This window comes from Entelurus aequoreus, linkage group LG10, assembly GCF_033978785.1.
Source record: "Entelurus aequoreus isolate RoL-2023_Sb linkage group LG10, RoL_Eaeq_v1.1, whole genome shotgun sequence".
NCBI lineage: Eukaryota > Metazoa > Chordata > Actinopteri > Syngnathiformes > Syngnathidae > Entelurus > Entelurus aequoreus.
The window spans coordinates 56,594,164-56,609,860 of record NC_084740.1 but is presented as its reverse complement, the minus strand read 5'-3'; the positions used below and the strand labels follow the sequence as shown (position 1 = coordinate 56,609,860).

Below are 15,697 nucleotides of genomic sequence, written 5' to 3'. Positions count from 1 at the left end.
ACATTCACAACGCATCCCTCTCTAATGCGCTCGTCGTACATTCGCAACGCATCCCTCTCTAATGCGCTCGTCGTACATTCACAACGCATCCCTCTCTAACGCGCTCGTCGTACATTCGCAACGCATCCCTCTCTAACGCGCTCGTCGTACATTCGCAACACATCCCTCTCTAACGCGCTCGTCGTACATTCACAACACATCCCTCTCTAATGCGCTCGTCGTACATTCACAACACATCCCTCTCTAATGCGCTCATTGTCTTCTGTCACGTCCCAAAAGCTCTGCACCAAGCCAGGCTTCTTCAGACAAAACTCAGAGCGACGGAGCTTCAAAGTCCTGGAATTAAGGAAAACCAACAGGGAGGCCGGCGTGTCCTCGCCGTCTCGCATCAGTCCTCCATCCACGCCCAGCAGCCCCGATGACACACCCTGTCTCTCTGGCGACCCGTACAACCGGCGGCGGAAGAAAATCCCAAAGGTATGACTCAAGGCAGCAGATTGAAGCATAGCTACCTGAGCTAAAGTGCTAGCAGTACAGCCACCTTTTCAGTGGCCTAGTGGTTGGAGTGTCTGCCCTGAGATGGGTAGGTTGTGAGTTCAAACCCGGCCGAGTCATACCAAAGACTATAAAAATGGGAGCCATTACCTCCCTGCTTGGCACTCAGCATCAAGGGTTGGAATTGGGGGTTCAATCACCAAAAATTATCCCCGGGCGTGGCACCACTGCTGCCCACTGCTCCCCTCACCTCCCAGGGGGTGAACAAGGGGATGGGTCAAATGCAGAGGACACATTTCACCACACCTAGTGTGTGTGTGACTATCATTGCTACTTTAACTTGAACCTTTTAACAGCAACATCGTGCTAAGTTGGCCCATTCCAATGCTTCTTCTGTTGCCACCCAAACTCTCCACTGAAACTATAAATAGTATCATTTGCCTATAAAATTGTTGTAAGTACACCTCTGCCTAGTATTAACATGAAAAACACCAGTCTTTCTTCATCTCCAACGTAGTCACAGTGAAGGCAAGCGCTACATATGCTTGGTCATAGCCCCACTATTTAAGAAGGACTGGTCTATTCACTGAAACTTAGACGGTTAGGTTTGGGTTTGGGTTAGGGGGTTAGGGTTAAAGGGTTAGAGGGTTAGGTTTGGGTTAACCCTAACCCTAAATCCTAACCCTAACCCCAACCCCAATCCTGACCCTAACCATCAGTCATCTACCCTGTCTGTAGATAACTGATGGATGGCTGGCAGAACTCTGGGCTTTATTTTCAGATGTTTAGCAAAGCCTGTTTTTTCCACCTTTGGAATCAGAATCAGAATCAGCTTTATTGTCATTACGCAGGGTAACGAGATTGAGGCCATTCCATTCAGTGCGATAAAACAAGTGTACACTCTATACAGAGGGTGAAATGAATATGTACATGAATATCTACATGAAACAGGGTGGTTGGTGGAATGGGTTATTGCACCGAAGAGAAGTCATTTAAAAGTACTTTAGGGACCTTAAAGTATCCTAAAGTTGTCCTTCTTTCATTGATCCAGATGGTGTTGAAGATCAATGGCGTCTTTGAGGCTCGTAGAGGCAAAAAGCGCATGAAGAAGGTGTCTCAGTCCACCGAGTCAAGCTCCGGGAGAGGTGAGGGATGAACTTTTTGACATCCAATTGAGATATTGTGTAGAAAGTCATCTCATGTTTTGATGTATTGGAGTCACAGATGAGAACAGCGAGTCCGAAAGTGACACAGAGGAGAAACTAAAAGGTGAGCGGCACCTAACTGACAAATGTAAACAAAACATGGACAATTTTTGTATCAAGTGTGTGTTTTTTTGCTTTCCTTTAGCGCATAGCCAAATGCTAGTGTCGGTCCAGTCCATGCTGAGGCAGACGGGGAGATACCGGACTTTGGAGAGAGATCTGATGGAGTTGCAGGAGAGAAAACTCTTTGAGTATTTCATCGTGGTGGCCCTTCACAAGACCAAAGCTGGAGTTCCGTACCTGCCGGAAGTCACGCAGCAGTTCCCTCTCAAGGTACGTGATGGACAGTATGATTGGCTGAAAATAACAAAACACAAAATCACTATTGCCGGTCGCAGAGGCAAAAACTAGGACATGGGAGGAGTTTGGCGAAAGCTATGGAAAACAACTACCGGACCGTCAGCCACCTCAGGAGGGGGAAGCAGTGCACTGTCAACACCGTGTATGGTGGAGATGGTGTGCTGCTGACCTCCACTCAGGACCTTGTGGATCAGTGGAGGGAATACTTCGAAGACCTCAACAATCCCACCTACACGTCTTCTTATGAGGAAGCAGTGCCTGGGGAATCTGTGGTGGACTCTCCTATTTCTGGGGCTGAGGTTGCCGAGGTAGTTAAGAAGCCCCTCGGAGGTGGATGAGATCCGCCTAGAGTTCCTTAAGGCTCTGGATGCTGCGGGGCTGTCTTGGTTGACAAGACTCTGCAGCATTTCGTGGTCATCGGGGGCAGTGCCTCTGGATTGGCAGACCAGGGTGGTGGTTTGTGTCTTTAAGAAGGGGAACCGGAGGGTGTGTTCCAACTATCGTGGGATCACACTCCTCAGTCTTCCCGATTAGGTCTATTCAGGTGTACTGGAGAGGAGGCTACGCCAGATAGTGGAACTTCGCATTCAGGAGGAAGAGTGTGGTTTTCGTCCTGGTCGTGGAACTGTGGACCAGCTCTATACTCACGGCAGGGTCCTGGAGGGTGCATGGGAGTTTGCCCAACCTGTCTACATGTGCTTTGTGGACTTGGAGAAGGCCTTCGACCGTGTCCCTCGGGAAGTCTTGTGGGCAGTGCTCAGAGAGTATGGGGTATTGAACCGTCTGATTATTGTGGTCCGCTCCCTGCATGATCGGATGAGTAAGTCGCATCCGTTTCCAGTGAGAATTGGACTCCGCCAAGGCTGCCCTTTGTCACCGATTCTGTTCATAACTTTTATAGACAGAATTTCTAGGCACAGTCAGGGCGTTGAGGGGATCCGGTTTGGTGGCTGCAGGATTAGGTCTCTGCTTTTTGTAGATGATGTGGTCCTGACGGCTTCATCTGGCCAGGATTTTCAGCTCTCACTGGATCTGTTCGCAGCCGAGTGTGAAGCGACTGGGATGAGAATCAACACCTCTAAGTCCGAGTCCATGGTTCTCGCCCGGAAAGGGTGGAGTGCCATCTCCGGGTTGGGGAGAGATCTTGCCCCAAGGCAAGGAGTTCAAGTACCCTCAAGTGAGGGAAGAGATCAACAAGCGGTTCAGTGTGGCGTCTGCAGTGATGGTAAAGAAGGAGCTGAGCCGGAAGGCAAAGCTCTCAATAGACGGTCGACCTACATTCCCATCCTCACCTATGGTCACAAACTTTGGGTAACAACCGAAAGGACAAGGTCGCGAATGCAAGTTGCAGAGATGAGTTTCAGAGATAGGGTGAGGAGTTGGGTCTTTCGGGAGAGGCTCAGAGTAGAGCCGCTGCTCCTTCACTTCAAGTGAAGCCAAATGAGGTGGTTCGGGCATCTGGTTAGGTTTCCCCCCGGGTAGCTCCCTGGGGAGGTGTTTAGGGCACGTCTGACAGGTAGACCCAGGGCATGTCCCAGCTGGCCCAGGAACTCCTCGAGATCCCCAAGGAAGAGCTGGATAAAGTGGCTGGGAAGAGGGAAGTCTTGGCCTCTTTGCTTAGGCTGCTGCCCCCGCGACCCATTCTCGAATATCCATCCATCCATTTTCTACCGCTTATCCCTTTCGGGGTCTTGGGGGATGCTGGAGCCTATCTCAGCTGTAATCGGGCGGAAGGCGGGGTACACCCTGGACAAGTCACCACCTCGAATAAGCGGAAGAAAATGGATGGATGGATGAAAAACACTATTGTTGCCTGAAAATAAATAACTATAATAATTATAACGGGACGGCGTGGCGAAGTTGGTAGAGTGGCTGTGCCAGCAATCGGAGTGTTGCTGGTTACTGGGGTTCAATTCCCACCTTCTACCTTCCTAGTCACGTCCGTTGTGTCCTTGGGCAAGACACTTCACCCTTTGCCTCTGATGGCTGCTGGTTAGCGCCTTGCATGGCAGCTCCCGCCATCAGTGTGTGAATGTGTGTGAATGGGTAAATGTGGAAATACTGTCAAAGCGCTTTGAGTACCTTGAAGGTAGAAAAGCGCTATACAAGTATAACCCATTTATCATTTATCATTATTTATAAATAGAAACATTGTATTGGGAGACGGCGTGGCTTGGGTGGTAGAGCGGCCGAGCCAGCAACTTGAGAGTTGCAGGTTGGATCCCAGCTTCTGCCATCCGAGTCCCGTCCGTTGTGTCCTTGGGCAAGACACTTCACCCTTGCTCCTGATGGGTGGTGGTTATTGCCTTGCATGGCAGCTCCCGCCATCATGGGGAAATAATGTTCAAGTGCTCGGAGTACCTCGGAAAGTGCTATACAAGTATAATGCATTTACCATTTTGTGATGGAGAAATACTGTATGTTATATATTATTTCTTTAATTATGATATGTTATTGAAAACTGGATTTCCTTTGATATATATATTATAAAATTACACTTACATTATTTTAAAATATAATTTAAATGTTATATATATATATATATATATATATATATATATATATATATATATATATATATATATATATATATATAACATTTAAATTATATTATATAATTATATATATATATATATATATATATATATATATATATATATATATATATTTATATATATATATATATATATATATATATATATATAACATTTAAATTATATTTAAAAATAATGTAAGTGTAATTTTATAATATATATATCAAAGGAAATCTAGTTTTCAATAACATATCATAATTAAAGAAATAATATATAACATACAGTATTTCTCCATCACAAAATGGTAAATGCATTATACATATATATATATATATATATATATATATATATATATATATATATATATATATATATATATATATATATATATATATATATATATATATATATATATATATATATATATATATATATATATATATAATTTAAATTACATTTTAAAAGTAATGCAAGTGTAATTTTATAATAACATTTACATTTTATTTTAATTATTTAATTATATTATTAAAAAAAAGATAAACCTAAAATACTAAAATAATATTTGATAAAAATGATCTGTTAATAGGCTACAAAAGGGGTCGGCAACCTTCAGCATACAAAGAGCCTTTATAGCCCATTTCCCACCAAATGAAACCTAAACCTGATCCCTAAAACGATGATAACACCACTCATAGTTTCATCACACTTATGCATTTATGAAATCAAACACTGGACAGAAAACAACTCATATTTGTTGTCTGGGTTTAACGAAGCAAAACACCAAATTATTTTGAACTTTGAAAATACCCTTTAGTCCTTCTGGTCCTGGTCCTTTTTAAAAAAAAAACAACTCACTCCAATATTCTGAAGGCACGCAGGTGCGGCATATTTGCTTCAACTAAAATAAGGAAAACAAATGGCAGTTTATATTTTATAATGAAGCGATCTGTCCATTGCTAGCTTATTGACTGCTAAAGACAATACAATTGCTTGGCAGCAAGAGACGACGCAGAGGGGCTGTGACGTACGTTTTGATCAGCAAAATATTCAAATATGTTACAAGACCACAGAATTCTCCAAAATAACAACTGTTACATTTATATTAACTAAGTCAAATACAATCAATGGAAATGAAATAGCCATTTGGTTTCAAAGGCAAGCCAAAGGTGAAGGCATGAAAGAGCCGTGAATTGATTAATGTGGACCCTGACTTAAAGTGGAAAAACTTATTGGGGTGTTACCATTTAGTGGTCAATTGTACGGAATATGTACTGTACTGTGCAATCTACTAATACAAGTTTCAATCAATCAATCAATCAATCAATGTGTTCCAGATCCCTGCATTACTCTTTAGGGGTTCAAGTTGAAAAATATGTGTCCACATACTGTATATGTCCACAAAAATCCAGAAACCAAAGAAAAATATTGTAAAAAATGTAATCTTGTTAGCGTGTAAAAGTGTGAAATACATAAGCAAAATGAAAAAAACGAAGGAGCTCTGAACAAGTCAAACATTTGATTTGACCTTTTCTTGAAAGAAAACATCAAATGTGCTAGTTTGTGACACCTGGCAGATATTTGTGTGTGGACAGAAGAAGGAAATTGTACATTTGAATTCCGAGCTAACCTTAACCTCTAATTTGCACGACCAGCAAAACTGCTTATCAAAAGAAAAAAAAGAAAAAGATTGGCATTACAAGAAAATGTAATCATAACGTTCACTTCTTTTCCATCCAGCTTGAAAGGAGCTTCAAGTTCATGCGAGAGACAGAGGACCAGCTCAAGGTCATCCCTCAGTTCTGCTTCCCTGACGCCAAAGACTGGGCGCCTGTGGACAACTTCCCCAGGTGGGTAACAACAGCGAGGGTTTACCTGCTCTTCCCCAGGTGGGTAACAACAGCGAGGGTTTACCTGCTCTTCCCCAGGTGGGTAACAACAGGGAGGGTTTACCTGCTCTTCCCCAGGTGGGTTCTGGGTAACAACAGGGAGGGTTTACCTGCTCTTCCCCAGGTGGGTAACAACAGAGAGGGTTTACCTGCTCTTCCCCAGGTGGGTAACAACAGGGAGGGTTTACCTGCTCTTCCCCAGGTGGGTAACAACAGGGAGTGAAAGACACTCCCTGTTGAGGAATACACATCTTCCTTGGCTTAGTACGTTCAAGTGCTGCTATTATTCCACCATAGTTAGCATTCAAAGATGTGTTAAAGGCCTACTGAAATGATTTTTCTTATTTAAACGGGGATAGCAGATCCATTCTATGTGTCATACTTGATCATTTTGCGATATTGCCATATTTTTGCTGAAAGGATTTAGTAGAGAACATCGACGATAAAGTTCGCAACTTTTGGTCGCTGATAAAAAAGCCTTGCCTGTACCGGAAGTAGCGTGACGTCGCAGGTTGAAAGGCTCCTCACATTTCCCCATTGTTTACACCAGCAGCGAGAGCGATTCGGACCGAGAAAGCGACGATTACCCCATTAATTTGAGCGAGGATGAAAGATTTGTGGATGAGGAAAGTGAGAGTGAAGGACTAGAGTGCAGTGCAGGACGTATTTTTTTCCGCTCTGACCGTAACTTAGGTACAAGCTGGCTCATTGGATTCCACACTCTCTCCTTTTTCTATTGTGGATCACGGATTTGTATTTTAAACCACCTGGGATACTATATCCTCTTGAAAATGAGAGTCGAGAACGCGAAATGGACATTCACAGTGACTTTTATCCCCATGACAATACATCGACGAAACACTTTAGCTACGGAGCTAACGTGATAGCATCGTGCTTAACTGCAACTACGCCAGCCCTCATCTGCTCATCAACACCCGTGCTCACCTGCGTTCCAGCAATCGACGGCGCGACGAAGGACTTCACCCGATCATCGATGCGGTCGGCGGCCCGGAGACGGAGGAAGTCAAGGTGAGGACAGCGGCGCGCGTTGTAGCTTTCGACGACACCCCGGCCGCCATCAGAGTCGGCAAGAAACATATATTTCCCCAAAGTTACGTACGTGACATGCACATAGCGACATGCACGTACGGGCAAGCGACCAAATGTTTGGAAGCCAAAGCTGTAGTCACGGTAGCGCGTCTGCTATCCAACTCAAAGTCCTCCTGGTTGTGTTGCTGCAGCCAGCCGCTAATACACCGATCCCACCTACAACTTTCTTCTTTGCAGTCTTCATTGTTCATTAAATAAATTGCAAAAGATTCACCAACACAGATGTCCAGAATACTGTGGAATTATGAGATGAAAACAGAGCTTTTTTTATTGGATTCAATGTGTCCGAATACTTCCGCTTCAACCATTGACGTCACGCGCATACGTCATCATACATAGACGTTTTCAAGCGGAAGTTTAGCGGGAAATTTAAAATGTCACTTTATAAGTTAACCCGGCTGTATTGGCATGTGTTGCAATGTTAAGATTGTATCATTGATATATAAACGATCAGACTGCGTGGTCGCTAGTAGTGGCTTTCAGTAGGCCTTTAACACACAAAAAGCATACATAAATGTAAGAAACATTGCACAAACTAACTTTTACAATAGAAATAGAAATGCATTAGAAGTAATGGCAAGTCTAGTTGTATTCTATATCTATACTCTTGTCCTGGATGATGATGTTTAGAAAGTATGATGATGTATTGTCTGCATATGGTGTCAGATACATTCACTAAATATATTGTCTGCATATGGTGTCAGATACATTCACTAAATATATTGTCTGCATATGGCGTCAGATACATTCACTAAATATATTGTCTGCATATGGTGTCAGATACATTCACTAAATATATTGTCTGCATATGGCGTCAGATACATTCACTAAATGGCGTCAGATACATTCACTAAATATATTGTCTGCATATGGTGTCAGATACATTCACTAAATATATTGTCTGCATATGGCGTCAAATACATTCACTAAATATATTGTCTGCATATGGTGTCAGATACATTCACTAAATATATTGTCAGCATATGGTGTCAGATACATTCACTAAATGGCGTCAGATACATTCACTAAATATATTGTCTGCATATGGTGTCAGATACATTCACTAAATATATTGTCTGCATATGGTGTCAGATACATTCACTAAATATATTGTCTGCATATGGCGTCAGATACATTCACTAAATATATTGTCAGCATATGGTGTCAGATACATTCAGTAAATATATTGTCTGCATATGGCGTCAGATACATTCACTAAATGGCGTCAGATACATTCACTAAAGCTGAAGGCCACAAGCCAGTGAAAATGAGTAGAAAACAAAAAGTCTTTGCAAAGAGGAAAATGTTGTCACTAGTTCAGATGACTTGTATTTTCATGCACGGATCTTTGCTGCCACACATTCAAGTGGTCAGGGACCCCTGATGTAAATAAGGGGTTCCACTGTGTCAAGTGCTTTGAGTCTCTTGTGAACAAGCTCTATATAAATATAATCCACTCCATTTGTCCTATCTCTCCAGTGAGACCTTTTCTTTTGTGCTGACCGGTGAGGATGGAAGTCGGCGGTTTGGTTACTGCAGGAGATTACTGGTACTTTTATTTCAATAAATACCAAATGTATTTTCTCCTGTTTGCACCTTGGCTCTAACGCACTGGCCACACTTCAACCTCACATCTCTCTCTGCTTGCCCACAGCCCAGCGGTAAAGGCCGGAGGCTCCCGGAGGTCTACTGCATCGTGAGCCGCTTGGGCTGCTTCGACCTCTTCTCCAAGGTACAACTTCCAACAATAGTCAAAAGCAGTAGATGCAGCCTTATGCCGCACCTATAAGTGCTTGTAGCCACAGTAGATGCAGCCTTATGCCGCACCTATAAGTGCTTGTAGCCACAGTAGATGCAGCCTTATGCCGCGCCTATAAGTGCTTGTAGCCACAGTAGATGCAGCCTTATGCCGCGCCTATAAGTGCTTGTAGCCACAGTAGATGCAGCCTTATGCCGCACCTATAAGTGCTTGTAGCCACAGTAGATGCAGCCTTATGCCGCGCCTATAAGTGCTTGTAGCCACAGTAGATGCAGCCTTATGCCGCACCTATAAGTGCTTGTAGCCACAGTAGATGCAGCCTTATGCCGCACCTATGAGTGCTTGTAGCCACAGTAGATGCAGCCTTATGCCGCGCCTATAAGTGCTTGTAGCCACAGTAGATGCAGCCTTATGCCGCGCCTATAAGTGCTTGTAGCCACAGTAGATGCAGCCTTATGCCGCACCTATAAGTGCATGTAGCCACAGTAGATGCAGCCTTATGCCGCACCTATAAGTGCTTGTAGCCACAGTAGATGCAGCCTTATGCCGCGCCTATAAGTGCTTGTAGCCACAGTAGATGCAGCCTTATGCCGCTCCTATAAGTGCTTGTAGCCACAGTAGATGCAGCCTTATGCCGCGCCTATAAGTGCTTGTAGCCACAGTAGATGCAGCCTTATGCCGCACCTATAAGTGCATGTAGCCACAGTAGATGCAGCCTTATGCCGCACCTATAAGTGCTTGTAGCCACAGTAGATGCAGCTTTATGCCGCGCCTATAAGTGCTTGTAGCCACAGTAGATGCAGCCTTATGCCGCGCCTATAAGTGCTTGTAGCCACAGTAGATGCAGCCTTATGCCGCGCCTATAAGTGCTTGTAGCCACAGTAGATGCAGCCTTATGCCGCGCCTATAAGTGCTTGTAGCCACAGTAGATGCAGCCTTATGCCGCACCTATAAGTGCATGTAGCCACAGTAGATGCAGCCTTATGCCGCACCTATAAGTGCTTGTAGCCACAGTAGATGCAGCCTTATGCCGCGCCTATAAGTGCTTGTAGCCACAGTAGATGCAGCCTTATGCCGCACCTATAAGTGCATGTAGCCACAGTAGATGCAGCTTTATGCCGCGCCTATAAGTGCTTGTAGCCACAGTAGATGCAGCTTTATGCCGCGCCTATAAGTGCTTGTAGCCACAGTAGATGCAGCTTTATGCCGCGCCTATAAGTGCTTGTAGCCACAGTAGATGCAGCCTTATGCCGCGCCTATAAGTGCTTGTAGCCACAGTAGATGCAGCCTTATGCCGCGCCTATAAGTGCTTGTAGCCACAGTAGATGCAGCCTTATGCCGCGCCTATAAGTGCTTGTAGCCACAGTAGATGCAGCCTTATGCCGCACCTATAAGTGCTTGTAGCCACAGTAGATGCAGCCTTATGCCACACCTATAAGTGCTTGTAGCCACAGTAGATGCAGCCTTATGCCGAACCTATAAGTGCTTGTAGCCGCAGTAGATGCAGCCTTATGCCGCACCTATAAGTGCATGTAGCCACAGTAGATGCAGCTTTATGCCGCGCCTTTAATTGCTTGTAGCCACAGTAGATGCAGCCTTATGCCGCGCCTATAAGTGCTTGTAGCCACAGTAGATGCAGCCTTATGCCGCGCCTATAAGTGCTTGTAGCCACAGTAGATGCAGCCTTATGCCGCGCCTATAAGTGCTTGTAGCCACAGTAGATGCAGCCTTATGCCGCGCCTATAAGTGCTTGTAGCCACAGTAGATGCAGCCTTATGCCGCACCTATGAGTGCTTGTAGCCACAGTAGATGCAGCCTTATGCCGCGCCTATAAGTGCTTGTAGCCACAGTAGATGCAGCCTTATGCCGCGCCTATAAGTGCTTGTAGCCACAGTAGATGCAGCCTTATGCCGCACCTATAAGTGCTTGTAGCCACAGTAGATGCAGCCTTATGCCGCGCCTATAAGTGCTTGTAGCCACAGTAGATGCAGCCTTATGCCGCGCCTATAAGTGCTTGTAGCCACAGTAGATGCAGCCTTATGCCGCGCCTATAAGTGCTTGTAGCCACAGTAGATGCAGCCTTATGCCGCGCCTATAAGTGCTTGTAGCCACAGTAGATGCAGCCTTATGCCGCGCCTATAAGTGCTTGTAGCCACAGTAGATGCAGCCTTATGCCGCACCTATGAGTGCTTGTAGCCACAGTAGATGCAGCCTTATGCCGCGCCTATAAGTGCTTGTAGCCACAGTAGATGCAGCCTTATGCCGCGCCTATAAGTGCTTGTAGCCACAGTAGATGCAGCCTTATGCCGCGCCTATAAGTGCTTGTAGCCACAGTAGATGCAGCCTTATGCCGCGCCTATAAGTGCTTGTAGCCACAGTAGATGCAGCCTTATGCCGCGCCTATAAGTGCTTGTAGCCACAGTAGATGCAGCCTTATGCCGCGCCTATAAGTGCTTGTAGCCACAGTAGATGCAGCCTTATGCCGCGCCTATAAGTGCTTGTAGCCACAGTAGATGCAGCCTTATGCCGCACCTATAAGTGCTTGTAGCCACAGTAGATGCAGCCTTATGCCGCGCCTATAAGTGCTTGTAGCCACAGTAGATGCAGCCTTATGCCGCACATATAAGTGCTTGTAGCCGCAGTAGATGCAGCCTTATGCCGCGCCTATAAGTGCTTGTAGCCACAGTAGATGCAGCCTTATGCCGCGCCTATAAGTGCTTGTAGCCACAGTAGATGCAGCCTTATGCCGCACCTATGAGTGCTTGTAGCCACAGTAGATGCAGCCTTATGCCGCGCCTATAAGTGCTTGTAGCCACAGTAGATGCAGCCTTATGCCGCGCCTATAAGTGCTTGTAGCCACAGTAGATGCAGCCTTATGCCGCGCCTATAAGTGCTTGTAGCCACAGTAGATGCAGCCTTATGCCGCGCCTATAAGTGCTTGTAGCCACAGTAGATGCAGCCTTATGCCGCGCCTATAAGTGCTTGTAGCCACAGTAGATGCAGCCTTATGCCGCGCCTATAAGTGCTTGTAGCCACAGTAGATGCAGCCTTATGCCGCGCCTATAAGTGCTTGTAGCCACAGTAGATGCAGCCTTATGCCGCGCCTATAAGTGCTTGTAGCCACAGTAGATGCAGCCTTATGCCGCACCTATGAGTGCTTGTAGCCACAGTAGATGCAGCCTTATGCCGCGCCTATAAGTGCTTGTAGCCACAGTAGATGCAGCCTTATGCCGCGCCTATAAGTGCTTGTAGCCACAGTAGATGCAGCCTTATGCCGCACCTATAAGTGCTTGTAGCCACAGTAGATGCAGCCTTATGCCGCGCCTATAAGTGCTTGTAGCCACAGTAGATGCAGCCTTATGCCGCGCCTATAAGTGCTTGTAGCCACAGTAGATGCAGCCTTATGCCGCGCCTATAAGTGCTTGTAGCCACAGTAGATGCAGCCTTATGCCGCGCCTATAAGTGCTTGTAGCCACAGTAGATGCAGCCTTATGCCGCGCCTATAAGTGCTTGTAGCCACAGTAGATGCAGCCTTATGCCGCGCCTATAAGTGCTTGTAGCCACAGTAGATGCAGCCTTATGCCGCACCTATGAGTGCTTGTAGCCACAGTAGATGCAGCCTTATGCCGCGCCTATAAGTGCTTGTAGCCACAGTAGATGCAGCCTTATGCCGCGCCTATAAGTGCTTGTAGCCACAGTAGATGCAGCCTTATGCCGCGCCTATAAGTGCTTGTAGCCACAGTAGATGCAGCCTTATGCCGCGCCTATAAGTGCTTGTAGCCACAGTAGATGCAGCCTTATGCCGCGCCTATAAGTGCTTGTAGCCACAGTAGATGCAGCCTTATGCCGCACCTATGAGTGCTTGTAGCCACAGTAGATGCAGCCTTATGCCGCGCCTATAAGTGCTTGTAGCCACAGTAGATGCAGCCTTATGCCGCGCCTATAAGTGCTTGTAGCCACAGTAGATGCAGCCTTATGCCGCACCTATAAGTGCTTGTAGCCACAGTAGATGCAGCCTTATGCCGCGCCTATAAGTGCTTGTAGCCACAGTAGATGCAGCCTTATGCCGCGCCTATAAGTGCTTGTAGCCACAGTAGATGCAGCCTTATGCCGCGCCTATAAGTGCTTGTAGCCACAGTAGATGCAGCCTTATGCCGCGCCTATAAGTGCTTGTAGCCACAGTAGATGCAGCCTTATGCCGCGCCTATAAGTGCTTGTAGCCACAGTAGATGCAGCCTTATGCCGCACCTATGAGTGCTTGTAGCCACAGTAGATGCAGCCTTATGCCGCGCCTATAAGTGCTTGTAGCCACAGTAGATGCAGCCTTATGCCGCGCCTATAAGTGCTTGTAGCCACAGTAGATGCAGCCTTATGCCGCGCCTATAAGTGCTTGTAGCCACAGTAGATGCAGCCTTATGCCGCACCTATAAGTGCATGTAGCCACAGTAGATGCAGCCTTATGCCGCACCTATAAGTGCATGTAGCCACAGTAGATGCAGCCTTATGCCGCGCCTATAAGGGCTTGTAGCCACAGTAGATGCAGCCTTATGCCGCGCCTATAAGTGCTTGTAGCCACAGTAGATGCAGCCTTATGCCGCACATATAAGTGCTTGTAGCCACAGTAGATGCAGCCTTATGCCGCACCTATAAGTGCTTGTAGCCACAGTAGATGCAGCCTTATGCCGCGCCTATAAGTGCTTGTAGCCACAGTAGATGCAGCCTTATGCCGCACATATAAGTGCTTGTAGCCACAGTAGATGCAGCCTTATGCCGCACCTATAAGTGCCTTCATTATAACACTTATATAAGATTTCTAATGTCATTTTGATAGTAGGCTAATATAGACACTTACATCATGTGTTGCCTTCATTATAACACTTATATAAGACTTTTAAAGTCATTTTGATAGTAGGCTAATATAGACACTTACATCATGTGTTGTCTCCATTATAACACTTATATAAGACTTTTAAAGTCATTTTGATAGTAGGCTAATATAGACACTTACATCATGTGTTGCCTCCATTATAACACTTATATTAGGCTTTTATTTTTTTGCGGCTCCAGACCGATTTTTTTGTATTTTTGGTCCAATATGGCTCTTTGAACATTTTGGGTTGCCGACACACGACTCGACCGAACAATTTCTTCTCACAGCGAAAAGAATGAAGTTGAATGTGCACAAGTTGTAGGACAATGTCCAGGCACGTGGAGTACAGCATCACTCCCTTGTATTATTTATTATGTGAAACATCTTTTCAAGTCCTTGACCTCTCATTGACTGTACAACGTTGGTGACCTAAGAGACTGTGGGTCAGTTGAGGTGTGGTCACCGTCTCAGCCTGCAATAAACCTCCTCAGCTTAGTTTGGAAGATGAAGGATGCTGCTGCATGTGTTGACAGATCCTGGACGAGGTGGAGAAGAGACGAGCTATCTCGCCTGCCCTGGTGCAGCCTTTCATGAGAGGCATCATGGAAGCTCCTTTTCCTGCTCCAGGAAGGACCATCACTGTCAAGAACTTCCTCCCGGGCTCAGGAACAGAGGTAGAGAAGCTCCAGGCGTGTCTCACACGGCCTTAACTTCCTGCTTCCTGCTGCAGGTGATGGAGTTGTGTCGGCCGTCAGATTCCCGCCTGGAACACGTGGACTTTGAGTGTCTCTTCTCCTCCTTGAGTCTTCGCCTTCTCCTGCGGGTCTTTGCCTCGCTGCTCCTGGAGCGCAGGATCATCTTCACGGCCGGCAAGCTCAGGTTGGCCTCCAGCTCCTTCCTTCACATTTCTCCCCGCCTTTTTCCACAGACACCCACCGGCTTTGGGACAAAACATTGCAAGGAAACAAAAAGGTGTGGAAGAGAGGAAGGAATGTTGGAAAGTTCTCCTGTCATGGAGTGGCAGGGTCAGCTAACACTCAACTTTATTAGCTGTGCTGCAACTTTAGTGGCTGCAGACATTTTTAATCAGGAGCTCATAAAGAAAGAACATGCGCATGATGCTTCAGCTCATAAAATGAAAACAGATCAAATCACATTTGGAGTGGAAATTTCACTTTGGTTTTTCTAATGAACAAAATGTGAGCAGATGAAGTTAGAAGTCTTTTTTTTCCAAGTGTAATATTCCACTCATGCTCACAATGCATTCTTCTGCCCTCAATAAAGACCATGCAATTTACCGCCACCCTGTGGTAGAAATTAGCATTGCACTTCTACTCTTCTGATGTCAAAAGCTATTTTTTGTACCACTTACCATTAAAATATTTGCACTAAATTACAAGACTTAAAAAAAAAAAAATTTTGTCCTGTTATTACCCAATATTTCTGTCAATCATTATTATTTGTAAATAACAAAATAG

The 15,697-nt window shown here is 45.5% G+C and overlaps 1 protein-coding gene across 7 annotated transcripts in view; it reads left to right on the top strand.

Moving 5' to 3' along the window:
• Nucleotides 1-15,697, top strand: part of si:dkey-82f1.1 (DENN domain-containing protein 2A) — an 81,694-nt gene that overhangs the window by 51,711 nt on the left and 14,286 nt on the right. For all 7 annotated transcript variants that reach the window (XM_062061254.1, XM_062061255.1, XM_062061257.1 and 4 more), the window contains 9 exons: nt 280-477; nt 1,547-1,640; nt 1,720-1,764; nt 1,846-2,033; nt 6,332-6,441; nt 9,070-9,139; nt 9,245-9,322; nt 14,753-14,893; nt 14,950-15,098. In XM_062061254.1, coding sequence (XP_061917238.1) covers nt 280-477; nt 1,547-1,640; nt 1,720-1,764; nt 1,846-2,033; nt 6,332-6,441; nt 9,070-9,139; nt 9,245-9,322; nt 14,753-14,893; nt 14,950-15,098 — 1,073 coding nt within the window. The remainder of the gene's footprint in view (nt 1-279; nt 478-1,546; nt 1,641-1,719; nt 1,765-1,845; nt 2,034-6,331; nt 6,442-9,069; nt 9,140-9,244; nt 9,323-14,752; nt 14,894-14,949; nt 15,099-15,697) is intronic.